Genomic DNA, 19204 nt, shown 5'->3' on the forward strand with positions numbered 1-19204 from the left:
TAATGTAATTCGGCCCTTGAGGGTATTTTTAATTGCGACAAACAACGACACTAATTAAAATAGACGATAGATCCAAGTACGGTAACAAATCTCATTTGTACTCTCGTCCACTAGTTGCTAGACATCCAGAGCTTGATTCAAGCCCCAAATTGCTGCACACAGTTTTCAGGAAATACAGTGTATTAGCCTACACGCGAGAAACATGAAGACGTGCATTTGTTTGTAATGATGCGGAAGCGATGCAGGCCATAGTTTTGCACAAATTAAAGCAGAAATAGGCCTACACCAAATGTTGAAAAAACGTTCACGTGTGATGAAGTCTTGGGTAGGCTATGCTATTCACCTATTCTGATTCTAAAGGAGAATATCTGCCTTTTGGAGATTATATTATGATCGATCGTCTATTGACAGTGATAGTCAAGGTGCGTCTGTGAATGGAGGTGTGTCTTTGCGTACGACGGTGTCCACTAAACATACCATGCTTATTTTGACCCTTTGCCCAAAATAACTCGAGGTGGCAGTGGTAATCGTGATGATAGTGTCCGTAATAGACGTGGTACAGACAGCTCTGAAGAACTACAAAGTCACCCGCTATAGGAACTGATTTAACCAGGCTACTTTATTGTAGACCTATAATAACGGTTTGTGGAACAGGCTAGTAATAGTTTACTATTGTTACATCTTAGGCCTACTGTTTTCCTGTTAATTTGTTATTTGGGTAATATGACAAAAATAAAGTAAACCTGCTCAAATAGTTCAACATCCAGTATTTACTGAAAGGTGCATAATTTGAGGTGCTTACCATCCAGTGGCAAATTAGATGGGTAAATTTACCCCCTTCATAAACTTTTGTTTATACTCAAAGATTTTTACATTTACAGTAGGACTTTATCTCTGACCACTTTCAAGCCATGGCCTTTTGAAATTTTGATATGCCAGGTTTAAATAAGTTATGAGAGGAAAATATTTTTATTTGGTGTGAAACACACACATACCTGTTTTTATGCTTTTTTGTTTCTTTTCATAATTTGTATTTATATTTATTTTCTCATTATTTTATAGCACAGGTGTCTAAAAATAGATAAAAAGACTTGCACTTTCTGTTTGCAGTTTTGTATTTGAAAATACAGTATTTGAAAAAAAAAAACATTGCATTTTAGGAAATAGCCATTCTTTTTTGTATTATTCTTTAACACTGACGCGGCCCTCCAATCAGATGACGTTGGCAGAAGTGGCCCCCAGCTCATTTGAGTTTGAGACCCCTGCTATGAATGTATATATAATAATCATATATGTATGTATCATATGTATCATATAAAATACAGCGTGCACACAGTCACTATAAAAAGAGGTGTGTCTGATGAGTCCCATATAGGATAACTATTCTGCATTGGTTATTGAAAAAAAGACTATGAAGGTAATTCAAAAGGTACTTTATAGACGGTCCCTAAGTAGGTCAGCTGGGAGCAAGTAGACAGGTCATTTGTTTGTACATTGTCTGCAAACACGGGGGGAAACCGGCTGCATTAAAAAAAATTGAATATCTGTCGAATATCCGAATATCAAATATCAAACTAACTTCACCTCGGTGCTCAACCCTGGCTGACTTGAACGATGTAAAATAAACGCTGTCTGACTGTCAGCTTCCAAAACAATGTTTTGAAGAATGCCAGCAAAATACCGAGATGCCAGAATACAGTGTTAAAGTCAAAGATCCTTGATTACCAACTCTCTTTCTCCCCTCTCACTTTATTGGCTTTTCAAAACATATACACCGTAAAATTCCCGTTACGTCTGATGACCTGAGTTCTCGCGTGATTTAGACAAGTCATGTGATCAAATGGCTCCTAGATAGGAAATATCATACCGAGATGATTTCTTGAGGAAATGGGCACAGCGAATGATATAGTCCTCAGTTGTACCAAGCAAATTTGGCAACATTTCAAGATTTACCTATGTTTTGAATGACGGACCACAAAATATACCACGACGAAAAATGGAGCACATAATAACACCAAAGGTAGGCTGTTTTGAATGCAGTTTGGGGAAGACTGTCACTTTTTGTTAGTTGCTATGCAACTGGTGAACATATGTCAGCAGCTATCCAAGTTAGTGAGCTAGCCAGGTACCGTAGCTTGACACCTTTCCGGAAAATTAATTAAAAAAAAGGCACTTAATTGGAATTTTGTGGCTTTTGTTTTTGGAGATCGTCCTTGTCGTGGTCAAAGTCAAAAAATGCACTGGTACATCATTTTACAGGATGCTCGAGAGTTCATTTATAAAACACTGACAGCATGTTGATTGTCATATTTAGCTACTCTACCTAGAACATTGTTATTAACGTTGGTGAATTTTAAATATGCTTCATCGATCTGTCTGAATATGTAATCAAGTTTATTTTCAAATAACTTAGATTACATGTCTGATGTAGTAGGTTGAGTGAGACAAGGTGTAAACAGCATGTTAGGAAGGCATCTGTGGTTCATGTGACACGGCGGTTTACATGTTTTAATAAGTAAACCATATCTGTTGGGTTGTTTCAGAGTATGCCTAACGACAGTTAGTGTTCTTTGTAGGCTGTTCAAGGCAGAGGATATGAATTGCTGCATGTCAGCATAGTCAGAGGACGCCTTTGCGCATTCCATCCCAGCAATGAAGCAGTGCTATTAACTCATTCGTGTCCGTCATTGCACCTGGAGATATTTGGAACATTGGCAATCTGCGAGAAAAGTGTGTTAATAAAATTCAAAGAAATGTTGGATTAAACAAGACTAGCCTAGTTCTCCTGTGTTCATAAAACAACAAAACAGAATGTACGTGCAGCCAGGCTACCACTGGGGTGTTTCAAAATAGGAGCGTCAGGTCTTGGGATCAACCCTCAATCTCCCTTCCTCTTTTCCTGTTAGGCCTGCAGTATTCTTAAATTACAGGCATTGTTCAGTTTGGGTCCGAGGGGAGTTTGTCTGCCTGATTCTAAACAGACCGTCATTTTAGACATCTCAAACCATTTTCCCAGGAGTGCTAGTGTCTGAGAGACCTGATACAGGCTTGTTAGGGTGAGCTGCTGGGTGTCCAGCTTGTGATATCTCTGTATGGGTCCTTAGCCTATACTTTCCCACTTAAAAGTCCCTGGAATTAAAAGAAAGGCAAAAATAGCATGATACAAGCAAGTTTATTGTCACCTGCATATAGTTACTGGAAGTAAGAAATGCAGTAAAATTATGTCTGGTGTCAGCCTATTTGTGCATTTATGAGGGGGGGTAAAAAGTGCAGTAGAAGAGGGGTTTAGTAGATTAAGTGGCAAGGGCTGCATAAGAAAGGTGGGGGAGGATTGGGATTGGGTGGGGGGCACCAACAAGGAGCACCCAAGAGCAACAGGGGCAAGGAAAAACTCCCTTACCAAGGAAGAAACCTTGGGCAGATCCACGGCTCAAGGGGCTAACCCAACTGCCAGGGGTCTTGGTGTGTGTGTTGGGGGGATGACAGGGGAGATGGGATAGTGTGCTGTGTATGTGGGGAGAGGGCAGCGTGCAATATGTGTGTTGGAGAAGCCCTCATGAGACAATGTGCTGTGTATTAGGGGGGGGGGGGGGGCATTGTACTGCAAGTATGGTGAAGGGACTTACTATTGCAGAGTACTGTATGTATGATGTATGTGAGTGATGACAGTGAAGATGTGGGCGGGAGGGGAGTGGAGCAGTGACTGTGTGTGTGTAGTGTGTGTGTGGGTAGGTAGGTGGGGGCAGTGTGCTGTAAGTATGTAGAGGATGTGTGTTGGAGAAGATCCTGAAGACAATGTGCTGTGTATGTAGGGAGGGGGGGGGGCAGTGTGCAGCAAGTATGTAGAGGAGGCTTACTGTAGCAAGCAGTGTGCTGTATGTATGTGAGGTGATGACCGTGATGATGTAAGTGTGTGTGTTTTGTGTGTGTGTGTTGGGGATGGGGGGGGGCAGAAAGGCAAGGCAATCAAGGACATGGGTAGATAGATGGAGGAGAAATCAAAAATAATAAATAAAAAGTTCTATGGAGATGTGCAAAAGTTGGAGAAAGTCAGATATGTGTGTGTGTGTGTTTTGACGTGTGATGAAATAAGAAAATAAATAAAAGGTCTGTAGCATAGGGAGAGGGATGTAAAAGTGCTAAAAGTCATGTAGGTGTGTTCCCAATTCAGAGTTGGGAAATGTTTGAGAGTGCTGAGGAGTGAATGTGTGCAAAGTCAGTATAGTGTGAGTTCAGAGTTCGGATGGCCTGGGGATAAACTTCTCCTGAGTCTCTCAGTTCTGGCTTTGTGACTACATAGGCGTCTTCTTGATTTCAGCGGTAGGAATAATCCATTGTTAGGATGAGAAGAGTCCTTCAGAATCTTTTGGGCTCTTAGGAGTACTCTTCTGGAATAGATATCTTGTAGAGCAGGGAGTTGAGTTCTTATAGTACGTTCAGCTGAGCGCACTACTCTCTGCAGAGTACTACAATCTCTAACTGTGGAGTTCCCATACCAGGTGATGATGCTACCAGTTAGAACACTCTCAACCGCTGAAGTGTAGAAGGCCTTCATGATGGATGTAGAAACTTTGAATTTCCTTAGCTGACGAAGGAAGTAGAGTCGTTGTCTGGACTTCTTCAGAACATTCAGAACACGATGACACTTAAAACATGATTTTCACACAGTTCCTCACAGCACACTATGAGCTAAATGAAGTAAAGTACTCAAGTTGCTACACGGTATTTTTAGGATAGACCTATTATTAAGAAGGGGTATTGGCAGTTCTATTCTATTTCATCACCTTAAAAAAAAAGAGCAGAGCATATCCGGATGAAAATGACATGGCCTATTTCTACAAGTGTGCAGTGCACTTGCGATTATTAGACTACCAGATTAGTTAAGCAACTAAGTAAAAGCGCAGCAGTCTGGTCAGTTTGCAAATGTTGCACAGGTTAAACAAAGGTTGTTTACAACATTTAGTTAGGATTGGACTTCAAAAACCACATAATACCACATGGATCATGTATTAGTGTATGCATAATACAGTATGTTTATGTCAGAGTGTACTCTATGTAAAGTAAAAGTCTGCCTTAATGATTTCTTCCAATAGACTAAATATTGTCCTTTTTATTGTGGTGTAGGTAGAACATGTGAAGCTGCTTGATAGATATGCTACCAAGAAATCAGCCACTGGTACCATCTACCTGACTGCCACTCACCTCATCTATGTGGAAACATCGAACAACACAAGACAGGAAACCTGGGTATTGTATTATTGTATGATATTGATGACAAAAAAAGTGTCAAGAAATACTTAAATAGTCTGCACACTTCTTGATTTTGTGTTTATTTTGTCATGCTTATCAGCCAAGCACAACAAAATAAACACGAAAAAGGGAAGAATCAAGAAGTATGAAGACTTTTTAAGTATTTCTCCACCTGTTCTCATGTCTCATTTGTTTCCTCCTGCGGTGCAGATTCTGCACCATCATATTTCCTCGTTGGAGAAGCTTCCTCTGACCACCTCTGGCTGTCCGCTGGTCATCCGATGCAAGACATTCCACCAGCTACACCTCCTGCTGCCCCGAGAGAGAGAGTGCCAGGATGTCTACCAGTCACTGCTGCGCTTGTCTCAGCCAGGTAATAGCCTACACACACACACACACACACACAGATAGTGATGCTCTCCATGATTTTGTAGGCTCAGCTCAGTTCAGTTAGAGACTGAGAAGGTAGTGTTGCAATAAAAACTAGAAAAGCATTTCCTGAAGGAAATACAGTGCATGAAAATGCAAAAATATGATGTAAAATATCATACAGAATAAAAACAAACTATATTGGTTGCTAAGTAGATGAGGTTTAATATAGTTGGAATGACTGAACAGTTAAATAGGTGGATAGTTTAAATAGTTAAATTATTTAGGTAGATAGTTGACGATAACTGACAGTTGGAATGGCTCTAATGTTTGCTAGCAGTTATGCTAACTATGTTAACAAAGATAATAATATTAACAAAGTTACTATGCTAACTAGCATGCTAACACGCTAGCATGCTAACTATGCTAACCACGTTACTTAGCTAATAATTTTTAGCAGTTTTGTTAAAAATGCTAACTAACATGCTAATATGTTAGCATGCTAACTATGCTAACCACGTTACTTAGCTAACTTAGCTAATCGTTTTTAGCAGTTATGCTAAAAATGCTAACTAGCATGCTAATATGTTAGCATGCTAACTATGTTAACCCCATTACTTAGCTAATTTTTTTTTTTAGCAGTTATGTTAAAAAATCTTAATCATTTTATGTTAGCATCTTAACTATCTTAACCACATTACTTAGCTAACATAGCTAATCATTTTTAGCAGTTTTTGCTTAAAATGTTAACTAACATCTTAACTATGTTACTTAGCTAACTTAGCTAATCATTTTAGCAGTTTTGCTAAAAATCTTGTAAGATGTTAACATGCTAGCATGCTAACTATCTTAACCATGTTATTAGCTAACTTAGCTAACTAGCTACAGTGGGTAGGAGTCAGTTGATGACAAGTAACAGTTTACAATGGCTGAACAGTTAAAAATTTCAGTAGTTTAAAGGGTTAAATTGTTTAACAGTGAAATAGTGTAGTGAGGACTTTTATTTTGAAACAGTTTTTGGCAGAGGAAGCAGTTGAACAGGATGTGTAGTCTTAATAGGGCCAGTTTGTTTGCTTAAAGCCTGAGACTGGCAGTTGATCCAGGTGGCCCGAACACCTGCCATAGGATTCTAATTGCTTAACGGCCGTATTGTGATGTCATAATCATAATGTTAAGTCAATGGGAAATTTTGATTAGTTTTTAATTAATAGCTTAAAAGGTCTAAAAGTTACAAAGCTGAAAAATACATAGCACCCATGTCCTAAGTAAGACCTACGTAACATAGATTGAATGAAGTTTCTACGTTAAACGGTTGAAGCTGCATTAAGTGCGTTAGAAGAAGAATAAGAATAAGCATAAGAATAAGAAGCCTAGGAAGAACAGTACAGTGCATTTTCATGCACTGTAATAAGAAGAAGCCTAGGAAGAACAGTACAGTGCATTTCCATGCACTGTAATGATTCTGCATACTTGCATGCAATCTGTATTTGTTTATTAAGAAACGTCTGCTGCAGTTTGTTGTGTGCAACATAGATACAGTATGGGATGAGTAATTAGTACAGACATACAGTATATAACATGTACAACATAGGTGTCCTTCTTTTGTTGTCTTCAGGTTGAGTCCTTGTTGACTAGCTTGGCGTTCACGGAGTCCAGTAACACACCATTTGGATTTGATCATGGGGCATGTTCCAACCAAGCCTGGAAGCCAGCCTGAATAAATTCAATATTGAGGATTTCAAATGCCTTAATCACTGTTTTTTTTTTTTTCATCTAGTAAAAAGCACAACAAGTTCATAAAGTTACTGCTCTGTCATTATATTTTATAACAGACACAATAGCGAAATTTAAACATCTGGCTTCTCCACTGGCAATGATTTTGTTGTAAACTAAATCAACTCAAGCAGACTCAGGTCACATGGATGACTGCTTCACTGTTGTTCATCAGTCCATAATCATATAAAGTATGATAAATATTGTTTTTATTGTTGAAAGGGTCAATAAAGGCCATATAAAGATTGGCCCAAACACATCTTAACCGGGCTTGTTATACGGCTCTTCACAATGCTAGTAGAACGTTCCATTGACTTGAATGGGATTTCCCAACGTTTTACGGTAAAATATTTTCATGTAATTACCGCTGCAAACATATAATTACCGCTGTCAATGTTTTTCATATCACTCCGCAAGTAGACCGCTTTTGTCACTTCTTGCATTGGAACTTTATTCAAAAGTGAAAGCAGATGGTTGATCAGCTGTGTTCTAAAGAATGTTGGATTCAAGTTTAGCGTGTGTTGCGAACTATTTGTTTCTCAGCAAAAGCCACGATGAAACGGTAACAAATAAGTGTAAAGAGACATATCGTGGAGTTTATTTTTTCGTTTTGGCAAGTAGCCGTATAATAAGCGGGATAATGTATAGAACGCCGGTCATTATTGGGAAAATATTGTCCTAATGACCGGATACATTATCCCTTACATATAGACTTCTCAATGGAGCGACTTTAGACCCAATTTGTGGGCGGGGTACATTTGGGTTGGCTTCCAGGCTGCTTGTTGACTGAAGTGCACGTAACTGTTGAAGTAAATTCCTCTGACTCATTTTCTCATTTTCCTGGACACACACACACACACACTCTTCAGCACTCAGACAACAGTGAACCCAATCTTTGTGTGTGTTTCAGTGAAGCTCGACGAACTCTATGCATTTCTTTACAACCCCAAACAAAATGAGGAGGAGAGGAGAGAAGGCTGGACCACCGTGGATTTGGCCACAGATTTCAGAAGAATGGGTTTGCCCAACGACCACTGGGAAACTACTGAACTCAATAAGGACTATAAGGTAGTGTGTTCCTCTTTCTGCATTATTCATTGCTCTCTTTTCCTTAGAAATTATGTCTGATCATAATTATCTCTGTAGTTATAATTAAATGTGATGGAGGTGCTATGTACTTTACCTCTGAGTCAGTGTCACAAAACAGGTCATTCTCAGTTTTGTAGTGATGTTAGGATATCAAAGGTTGGGTGTTAGATAGGAAGTAGTTGTGGTCTGTAACATAGGTAACTTGAAATATATTGGTATTGTGGCACATTTTTTTTTGAGTAACCCACAGCTTCCTGTTTATTCTCAACATCTGACACTTTTATGTAACTGTCGTAGATTTTTATTTGAGAGGTCCTGGGTTGTGTCTTTCGCCTCGTCATTTGATCTCCTTTCATGTCACCCTCTTTGTCTCTTCAGATGTGTAGCACATATCCGTTGATGCTGGCAGTGCCCAAAGGTGCCAGCCAGGCCACTATACTGGGCAGTGCCAAGTTCAGGAGTAGGGGAAGGTTACCTGCCCTATCCTACTTTCACAAAGACTCCAAGGTGAGTGCCAATGCAGACCTCTCAGGTGGAGGACATGACATGGCATGTTGATAAAGAATAAATGGAGATGTAACGGAAGCCAGCTAGCTTAGCTGTGCGTGTAGAACGTTGGTAAACCTCACTCTCCGACACCTCAAGAGTGCTGCTGGCATGCGAGCTAGTAGCCTGGGCTTTTAGCTCAATTGTCCGCACGCTCGACTCCCGATCCAAGGTGCTGCTGTTCGCGGGTTCAAGTCCGGGCATGTGCAGGGCTGAATCGCGCAGGTTTAACACAACGCAGGTTTAACACAACGCAGGTTACACAGACACCGACATTGTGAAATGTTACAAGGGAAATGACCTCAATGTTACCTGAAAAGAACCCTTTTAACTCCATATCACCTGCTGTCAACTGTTGGATGTTTTGAATATCCAAGTTCTTTAAATCAGTCTGACATCTTGAAAGCTCCGGTTCTCTCATTTGAAATGCTGATGCTTATCACTGGATGACTGCAGCTCTGTCAGTGAAGTGTTGATGTGTAGGACTGTAAGCAGTCCCTATTAATAGTTAACCTGAGGCCCTGCTATCAAAACACACATACCACAGTCTACATTTAACCTAATAGCATTTGCAGACTGAAGACTGTTTGTTACCTGTCTTAGATGTAGTAGTTAATGTGGAGTAGCAATTAAGTAGTTAATGTTGTTTGAATGGCTGGAAGTGTATTGCAGTGTGTTACTATCTATATATATATATTTATATTTATATATAAACACAGCAAAATAAGGTCACTTGAATTACATGATCATGGGTGATGGACATGATTTAAAAGTAAAAACCCACCACTTTCGACGAGCATACTCACTGTGATTTGATTGCTTATGACTGCACTAGTTGTTATTTTATTATTATATTAATTATATTTGTATATGTACATGTGAAGTGACCTAGGGTGTCATGAAAGACACTTTGCAATAAAATGTATCATTATTAATGCTATTATTATTATTATTATTTGTTGGTTTGTAGGCCACTATCTGTCGCTGCAGCCAGCCTTTGTCAGGCTTCAGCGCTCGGTGTCTGGAGGATGAGCAGATGCTCGAGGCCATCCGCCAGGCAAACCCCAACTCCCCCTTCATGTACGTGGTGGACACCAGACCTAAGGTAGCACTCACAGCCTCCCTCAACCTGTTTGGGAATGCGAGAACTGGGCAGTCAGTGGGACACTGCACAGACCCGTTTAGCTTTAAGGGAATCAGTATGGACAATAGCAGATAAGCACTCACACTAGGTGGTATGTTTCTAAATGCAGTCGTAATTGATGAGCTGCTGGAATGCTCAGATTTGTCTGTTGATAACAGACAACCAGTTGGTTACCAGTTTTGTTTTTTGTTTTTACCAAATGCCTTGTTAAATGAACATACAGTGTATATTGCATTGTAAGGAACAAATTTTAGAGGTATTTATGAATCCTTTGCATAGCTAACACCTCTCCTGTTTTCCTCAGCTGAATGCCATGGCCAATCGAGCTGCAGGGAAAGGTTATGAGAATGAGGACAACTACTCAAATATACGATTCAACTTCCAGGGCATTGAGAACATTCATGTTATGAGAAACAGTCTCCAAAAACTGCTTGAAGGTATTTGTTTTTTGCGTTTATCACATTTATTTTTGCAGACAGTTTTTGCAAACTCTTTATTAGGGTCATATGATCAGCACACCACTATATTGGGGGAAATCATTTACAGGAAATTCCTTCAAACGTGGACACAGAAGTGTTGGCCACTGTTTAATAGGCTCCTATATGTTGGACTTTGCCTTTATTTTGTCCTTTCTTTTTGGTTACAGCTAGCTGTATGATGGTTAGTCAAATGCAATGCTGTAGTAAGTGTATGTAATTGTAAATTAGCATATCAAACAATATATCCATTTCCTTACTGTCTGCCTACAAAGCATTTTCTGGCTGCATGTGGATTTTCCCAAGCACAGTCAGAAGATAAGCTCCTTTTGCTGATCTGATAAGGCACTGCAGGCTGACACTTACCAGGGTAGAGAAAACATCATGGCCAAACTATGGAGTATTTTTCACAAATATAGTACATGTAGTAGTCAACAAGCACATTGCGTGTGTTTTTTTCTCATGTAGAAAAATGCTGTCTTTTGTGGTGTTAGCCACAGGCTTTGGCCAGTCGAGCGGTTCTCTGAAGCAGCCGTTCCAGAGGTATTTAGGCCTCTGTCCTTTAAGCCCTCTGGCTGACTGGGTTAGTCATGTTGCTCATTGTCTGGTGTTCACTTCTGATGGGGGTCTCTTGTAGCTGAATAGGTTCTCTTTAAAAAAAAAAATCTTTCTGTAACATACTAGCTTAAATGTGCTATGTGGTGTTTTGTTTGTTTGTTAAAACCTAGAATTTAAAGTTTTGACGTCATTTCAAAAAAGCCTGTGTTCCATGTAGTCGCGCTATCCGCTGAAGTTGGCATGCAAACTAATACCATGTTGTACTCTATGTGACCGCTGTACACAACGCAAGTCAATGCAAGAGTGCCATGTGACCACTTGAAGGTTACAGAACTCCACATAGCTCTGTTGTCTCTTTGTATCCCATAGCTTATAATGTTGTTCTTGCTATGTGTTTCTGGTCTTAGTTTGTGCAATGAAGTCTCCTTCGATGAGTGACTATCTGACTGGACTGGAGAACTCGGGCTGGCTCAGACACATAAAGGCTGTGCTGGATGCGGGGGTGTTTTTAGCTAAGGTACTGAAACTAATGTTGTGGTTTTACATACACTCCTGTGCTTTGTTGATGTAAAGTAGACTAAAGGAGGTTAGAGATGAGAAAAAAAAACCTTTAGAATATCTATATTAATGTATTTTTAGTGTTTGTTTTCAACAACAATACGTTGCATGTTTAAACCAGGACCCTCCTAAATTGCTCTCTGACTTAAGGGCTTTGTTGCCCAGGTGGATGCTACAGTACACATTGGTGGTGGTTATTGAGGTTCTCGCTTCACTGTGAAGCGCTTTAGGTGTCCTGAAAAGTGCTATATAAATACAGTGTTTGTGTTTGTTGCTTTGCAGGCAGTGAGCGATGAAAAGGCCAGTGTGCTGGTGCACTGTTCTGACGGCTGGGACCGCACGGCGCAGGTCTGCTCTGTGGCCGGCATCCTCCTGGACCCGTACTACCGCACCATCAAAGGCTTCATGGTAAGGGAGGCCCCCTTCTCCAATAGCTAATTCTAGTAGCTATTTATTCATTTGTGTGTGTGTGTGTGTGCGTGTGCGTGATTGTTTGACCTTTTTACTCACACATCCATAATCATATCCCATATTACCTCCCTACAAATTTTGACTGCACTCACCACTAATGTATGACCACTGTTTAATTGTATTTCCTTCAAGGTGTTAATAGAAAAAGAATGGATCTCCATGGGTCATAAGTTCACACAAAGGTAAGTAGAGTGTATGCATTTCCATTTTTGGAGCTCAATGACTCATGAATCCATCACTATTGAAATATGCAGTGTTACTCACACATGCTGGGACGTTTGCAGGTGCGGGCACTTGGACGGCGACCCAAAAGAGGTGTCTCCTGTCTTCACACAGTTCATTGAGTGCGTGTGGCAGCTTACAGAGCAGTTTCCCTGCGTGTTCGAGTTCAACGAGAGGTTCCTCATCAACATCCACGACAACATATATGGCTGCCAGTATGGAAACTTCATCGGAAACTGTGAGAAGGAGAGACGGGAGATACGGTGAGAACGCCTGCTGGCACACAACATATAACAGTTTGTATATTTTAGATCTGGCTTCTGGATTGTGAAACTGTTTTTTTCTTCATGGTCCTCCTCAGGCTTCAGGAAAGGACGTTCTCTCTCTGGCCGTTCTTGCTAGAGCAGGAGAAGCAGTACAGAAACCCGCTTTACAAACGGAAGACCGGCACACTGAGACCAAACACTCTACCTTTGCATTTCAAGTATGTGATTAAATCTGTACACAACATCAAAGATCTGAATTGTGCTCTGTTCAGTTCTGGCAGCCTTTACAACCTCTATACACAAGAAAAACAATTCTGCTATGTCTACGCATTGTTCTTTGTAGGTTTTGGTGTGGCATGTACAACCACTATGAAAAGGGCATGCACCCGAAACAGTCTGTGTTGGATCAACTGCTCTCCTACACCCAGAAGAAGGCTGATGGGGAGAAAAAATATGTTGGATCTACAGAGGGTTAGTAGAATTCTGGTAAATGTAGTCTGTTAGCATGTTTTTGTGAGTACTGTTTTTAAATTCAATCCCATTTCGATGTTTCCCTGTTGTAGCAATTAGCGGTTGCTGATGGAGTCCTGCCAGCTAGACCAATTGGATCACCTACAATGCAATGCAGCCAATCACTGTCTACTCCTACACCACCTTTTAACCAATCATCCGGTGATGTCCCCTGCTTGAAAAACGGTACGGGTGAGGACGCTGGCTCGGGTGGTGAATGCACCAACGGAACACAGCCGGAGGATTTCCCAGACTCCGAATCTGACATGACTGTCCAAAACGGGTAAAGCTGTCGCAGTGGACTACCAGGATCTGAAAGAGGACGTGCTGGGTTCCTCTTAAAGCTCCATGGTGACAGAGCAGGCGCGTTGAGTAAGGTGTACGAGGGCTGCGAGCCAGTGAAGCACATGCCCCAGTATGCTGGGAAATAAATAGCACTCACTTCTGAAAGGGGCGACTGTCAGGTGTTTAAAAAGCCTCTAGCCTTTTACGAGCGGTGCACCTGTTAAGGGGATCGGGAACACAAGCTCATATTTCAGCATTTATGCTCCACATGATCAATATTTTGATAACTGAGAAATATCTCAGCTCTCCCGTTCATTGGGTCCACAGACTGCATTAAGAATCCATCTTCAAGGTTCCTTAATAAGTCAATCAATAATTTTATAGCAAGGCAATAATATTCCTTGTATTCCTTGATTCAGTATCCTCACTTGGTGACACTTTAAATGCGGCCAGTTGGTCTCAGAGCAATGTCCACAGTGTCATATTTCTGTAAAACCACTATCAAATTGCCTAGTTGCCATTTCACAAGGAATGCTGTGTAAAAAAAAGAGAAAAGGATCAAATCCAATTGTCAGTCACTATTAGTGTTTGTTTGTTTTTTTTATGGTGGTTTTTGTACATTGTGTTTTTTTATCCGTTTCACAAAAATGTTTAAATATATTTGTTATTCAAAGTTTATTCATGCGCTCATATATATATATATATATATATATATATATATATATATATATATATATATATATATATATATATATATATAGCTAGGGTTGAAAAGGGAATTGAAACTGCAATACTAGTGTTTCCTGTTGGCCAAAGAAGCAAAGCACTGCCTTGGTGGAGCAAATGTGTTTTTGAGGATGTCTCGAAGTGCCATTAATGTTAATTTCAATCTGATGTCTCCAGTGGAATATGTACTACAACTAGAATTAGGGCTCAGAACACTGGTTGAATGCATATGAGGGACCAATGACTGTTTTATAAAGCTTCAGTTCGTACTGATAATAACACTGTCTGTTTGATTGAGAAATTCTGGATGAGTCCTTTTTTTGTTTGCTGGTTGGCTACTGCTACTTAACAGGATGTAAATCAAACCAACCTTCCTCTGTAAGAACTGTTACAAGCACATCTGTTGATTTCACTGTTGCTTTTGTGCATGAATTCTGTATGTTCCGAAGCTTTTTTCACCCTGGAGTGGGGTGGGGGCTGTCAGCATGTTTACTCCATTGGTAGATAGCTAGCTCCAGATTTTTGACTTCTCCCCATATTTGTGTTAAAATCTTCACCAGCCCAGAAATTGATTAGGCAGATTGTTGGAAGGTAGATTTTCAAAAGGGAACCAGACATAGGCTGTGGCTGTTGCTATGTGAGATGGGAGATCTTTGTGATGATGTCCAACAGTCTGCCACCATTTAAAAAGGGATATTTTGACTGAAGTCTGTTCATTTATCTCTGTCTTTGTCACTCCATCTTTCCACGTCTGGAATATTTTGCATACCTCTGCCACACTTGTCAATTCAAGTCCTGGGGAACATTAAGGGAATGTTGCTGAAGTTCAGAGCAATGGCTTTTTTGGTTGTTGAAAATAAAAAAGGGTCTATTTTGTATGTATCATTTAATGTATAATTGTACAGTATGTAGTTACTTTTTGCATTGTACTCGTCTACATTTTCAGGATATGCATACCTTTTGGTAACACCATTCCGTTAACTGTGTCTGGTATGCCTGTATCGACCAATTCTGTGGAAATACTCCTTGAAAAGTATGCTGCTGTACATTCTGTTTTTAAAACAAGTTGTGTATCTGGATCAACAAATTTGGGCTTTGTGACCCCCCCTCCCTTTTAAAATAAATAAATAAATAAATAATGTTCATATGAATATGTTCATACGAAATTATATGATTTTATTCATAATTCATATGTCATGCTTATGTAAGATTGATGAGCACATAGTGGCACTGTGTGATTCAGGATTCTCCCCTTTATCAGAATAAAGTGTTTATGAATGGTTGTGTGTACATTCCGAACAGAAGCCAGAATTTGGGGATTTTGTATGTTTATTTTTACGTTTATAGGCCTATGGTAACATTTGTGGCACATGTTGGCAAGTATTGTTTCTTCTATGTCTTTTTGTGGCAGCGGCATGAGGCAAGCTCATTTATCAGATCAATCAATAAACAGAACATGGCTAGTCCTGTGGACCAAAGTAGTAGTTTTTTTGTTGTTGTCATGTTTTTTTTAATACATTTTTTTAACATTTCTGCAAAGTTTTGCTATTGTCACTGTTTGATATCTGTGATTTTCATTTTAAAAAGCTTATTCTGAATGAACCTTTTCATTTAAATTAATTATAGACTGTTTTTTAATGATAACTATTTTCAAGCTGTAAGGAAAATAAAGAAAATTCAGATACACTACCAATCAAGTTTAGAGACACTTAGAAATTTCCATTCCACTCCATTATAGACAGAATACCAGCTGAGATCATTTGCATTTTTTTTACTCAGGGTATAGTTTTCAGATTACATTCTGTGCTTACATAATTGCAAAAGGGTTCTCCAATGTTTTCTCAGTTAGCCTTTTAAAATATCAGATTAGTAAACAGAATGTGTCTGGATGAATGGTTGCTGATAATGGGCAATGTAGATATTGCATTAAAGTTCAGCCATTCTTTCAACAGTCGAGAACCCTTTTGCAATTATGCAAGCACATAACGTAATCTGAAAACTGCAGCCCTGATTAAAAAAAAAACTGGAAATAATCTCAGCTGGTGTCTATAATGGAGTGGAATGGACATTTCTAAGTGTCTCCAAACTTTTAACTGGTAGTGTATATTTAGGTGTTTAATAAAGTATTAGCTTGAAATGAAATTTGGCATGTCACAACCCTATACCTCACTAAAAATCGAGCATAATTGCTTTTTATTAAAAATAAATGCTTTATATATTAAAATATATCACCGTTGCTCTGATAGTGAACTCCTGCAGGCCTATGTTGCTTTATCAACTGGAAAAAAAATGGGATCCAATCTGATCTCGTTAATTATAATTTGAATAGGCCTAGACCGGTGACCGAGGTGAAGTTAGTTTGATATTTGATATTGGACAGATATTCAATTTTTTTTCCATGCGGCCGGTTTCACCCCGTGTTTGCAGACAATGTGCACACAGATGACCTGTCTACTTGCTCCCAGCCGACCTACCTAGGAACCGTCTATAAAGTACCTTCTGAATTACCTTCATAGTCTTTTTTGTCAATAGCTTTGACATCATGTGACCTAGTGACTCCAAACCAATGCAGAATAGTTATCCTATATGGGACTCATCAGACACACCTCTTTTTATGGTCACTGTATGCACACTGTATTTTATGCTAATATTTTAAAGAAAATACATTAATTCCTATAAGAAACGGTCTCCTTTTTTTCAATACCTCCCAAGTCATGTGACCTAGTGACTCCAAACCAATGCAGAATAGTTATCCTATATGGGACTCATTAGACACACCTCTTTTTATAGCGACTGATTTGACATGATTTATTTCAGGATCAAGAGAATAAAATGTATCAGTCCAAAGGATGACATGCAGAAGTACAAAACATATTTCCAGCATGGTCCTTGGTGTTGAACACATAAAAGAAATAGACAAGGGACAGACAATACTCAGACTGGGGGTGAGGGACATAACATATAACAGATAAATAAGAAAGACACAACTGCAGAAAAAAATATTCAAATGATCAAAACGTATCCACCTTATTCCATAAAATCTGTTTTACCTGTCTTTTCTAGGAGTTGTGTAGCAGTAGGCAAACTATTCCAAGCCATGATACCAGTATAAAAAAAAAAAACTTTTACCTGCATTATTTGTTCTAGGTACTAAGCAGGAGCGGATGCTATCCCTGGTGTTATGTCTATGCTGTGTGTGGACCATGGTGACATTAGAGCCTAAATATTTGGGAGCCTGACCATTTACAATGTTGAACATATGATTCAACTTAAGTTGTTCAACTCTTAGATGCACAGGTAGTAGGCCTGCTTATTGAAACTCCTCCCTACCAATAGGGAGTACAGGGGGGTGCTTTTAACAGGTACCGAATAACATTGTTTTGCAGCACTCTAAATTTGTTTTTAAGTTTCACAGTCAACCCAGAAAACCACGCAGAGCAAGCAAAATCCACATGACATTGAATCAGAGTTTGAACCAATAATTTCTTTACAGAAAAATCTAAAAGCTTTGTCTTGCGATATAAAAACTTTACAGGCACATTTGTCTATAACTTTTGCTGCAATAGATTCAACACTAAGTGATGTTAGACCCAAATATGTGATATTTGATTTAGACACAATTTCAGACCCATTACACATCACTTTTAAAGTATTTGATTTTGCCAACTTCCTTTTTGTACCAAACAAGATTGATTCGGTCTTGCCCAGATGCATAGAGAGCTTATTGTCTACCAACCACTGGTCGACAGACTCAAGCTCATCACTAAGAGTATTTTCAATGTCTTTAACGTTACCCCCTGGGACAAGTTAAGCAGAATCATCGGCATATAATAACAATTTGCACTGTACCACAGCTGACATGTCATTTATGTACAATAAAAATAACAGGGGCCCCAGGATCGAGTCTTGTGGCACCCCACATGCTATACTCTGTGGATCAGAGAGGGTCCCCTCTACATCGCAAACCTGTGTCCTATCTGTTAGGTAAGAAGTGAACCATTTGAGTGCTGAGTTGCTAAAACCCATGCACTGCAATTTAGAAATCAGAATATTGTGGTTCACGGTATCGAATGCTTTTTGCAGGTCGAGTAGAAGCATACCAACATAATTTCCTAGATCTAAATTCTGATGCACATAGTCAAAAAGGTGGATGACACATGTGTCTGTAGAATGTGCGGCTCTGAACCCAGACTGAAGCTCATATAACAGATCATGATCCTAATTGTTTTATCAATACAGTAGGAATATCGACGTAAACCATACACAGTTTAATATTTACACGTTTTGAATCAACTTAGCATGCTAGCAAGCGTTTCTCATGAGAAATGGCTAGCTTCTAACGTTAGAACTAAACTTCATTAAGAGCTCATGAAAGACAACTGCTATTGGCAAATTTATACAGCCCTAGTTCTAGACCCCAGGCCCACCACTTCCTCATAACCCGATAACATAAAAATATCAAAGGGCTTGAATACCTAGAATATTTGTTTTCTGCTCTGCATGGTCTGAGGCAGTGTTAACAAAGATCTTTGGTGTTAACTTGCATAGCTACTATCAGTTAGCTGCAAACTGTTAGCAGCTAGCGCATATATCGGCCACTTAGCAAGTTGAACTTAACATTACCCCAGCTGTTAATGAAACCGAATGTACAGTTTTGCACAAATGCTGTTCAACCTATACTGTAAACATTTGACACATTAATACATACTGTAAACTTACCGGACAGAGCAAGTCACTGGTGAAGCTGCGTTACACTCCCATCCCAAAAGTCAGCCACACCATAACACTGCCGACCGTTGGCTGTGGAATCCAGAATGTTCCCTCTGCTAACTGTGCGCGTGTGCACTGCGTGAGTCGACCGTTGGCTGTGGAATGCAGAATGCTCCCAATAGCACTTGTGCGCGTGTGCACTGCGTGAGTCCAGTTTACTCAGGTCTGAGTTGTGACGCTTACTCGTGTAT

At 39.6% G+C, this 19204-nt stretch overlaps 1 protein-coding gene and 1 long non-coding RNA gene across 2 annotated transcripts; one reads left to right on the top strand and one right to left on the bottom strand.

Annotated features, from left to right (window-relative positions):
• The first annotated feature begins 1602 nt into the window (after nt 1-1602).
• Nucleotides 1603-14205, top strand: mtmr8 (myotubularin related protein 8). The gene is given in 15 exon segments (XM_048233144.1): nt 1603-2020; nt 5125-5247; nt 5461-5623; nt 8303-8460; nt 8860-8988; nt 9998-10132; nt 10476-10608; nt 11613-11722; nt 12046-12171; nt 12367-12416; nt 12519-12719; nt 12818-12940; nt 13066-13174; nt 13176-13193; nt 13286-14205. Coding segments are annotated over 15 exon segments (1836 nt in total). The 5' UTR covers nt 1603-1996; the 3' UTR covers nt 13520-14205.
• Nucleotides 5251-19003, bottom strand: LOC125287374. The gene is made up of 3 exons (XR_007192353.1): nt 18963-19003; nt 12499-12692; nt 5251-5631 (listed from the first exon to the last, which is right to left on the bottom strand). It is a non-coding gene; the product is annotated as an uncharacterized LOC125287374 (long non-coding RNA).
• Between the last annotated feature and the right edge of the window lie 201 nt (nt 19004-19204).

This window comes from Alosa alosa, chromosome 2 (genome assembly GCF_017589495.1).
Source record: "Alosa alosa isolate M-15738 ecotype Scorff River chromosome 2, AALO_Geno_1.1, whole genome shotgun sequence".
Taxonomy (NCBI): domain Eukaryota; kingdom Metazoa; phylum Chordata; class Actinopteri; order Clupeiformes; family Clupeidae; genus Alosa; species Alosa alosa.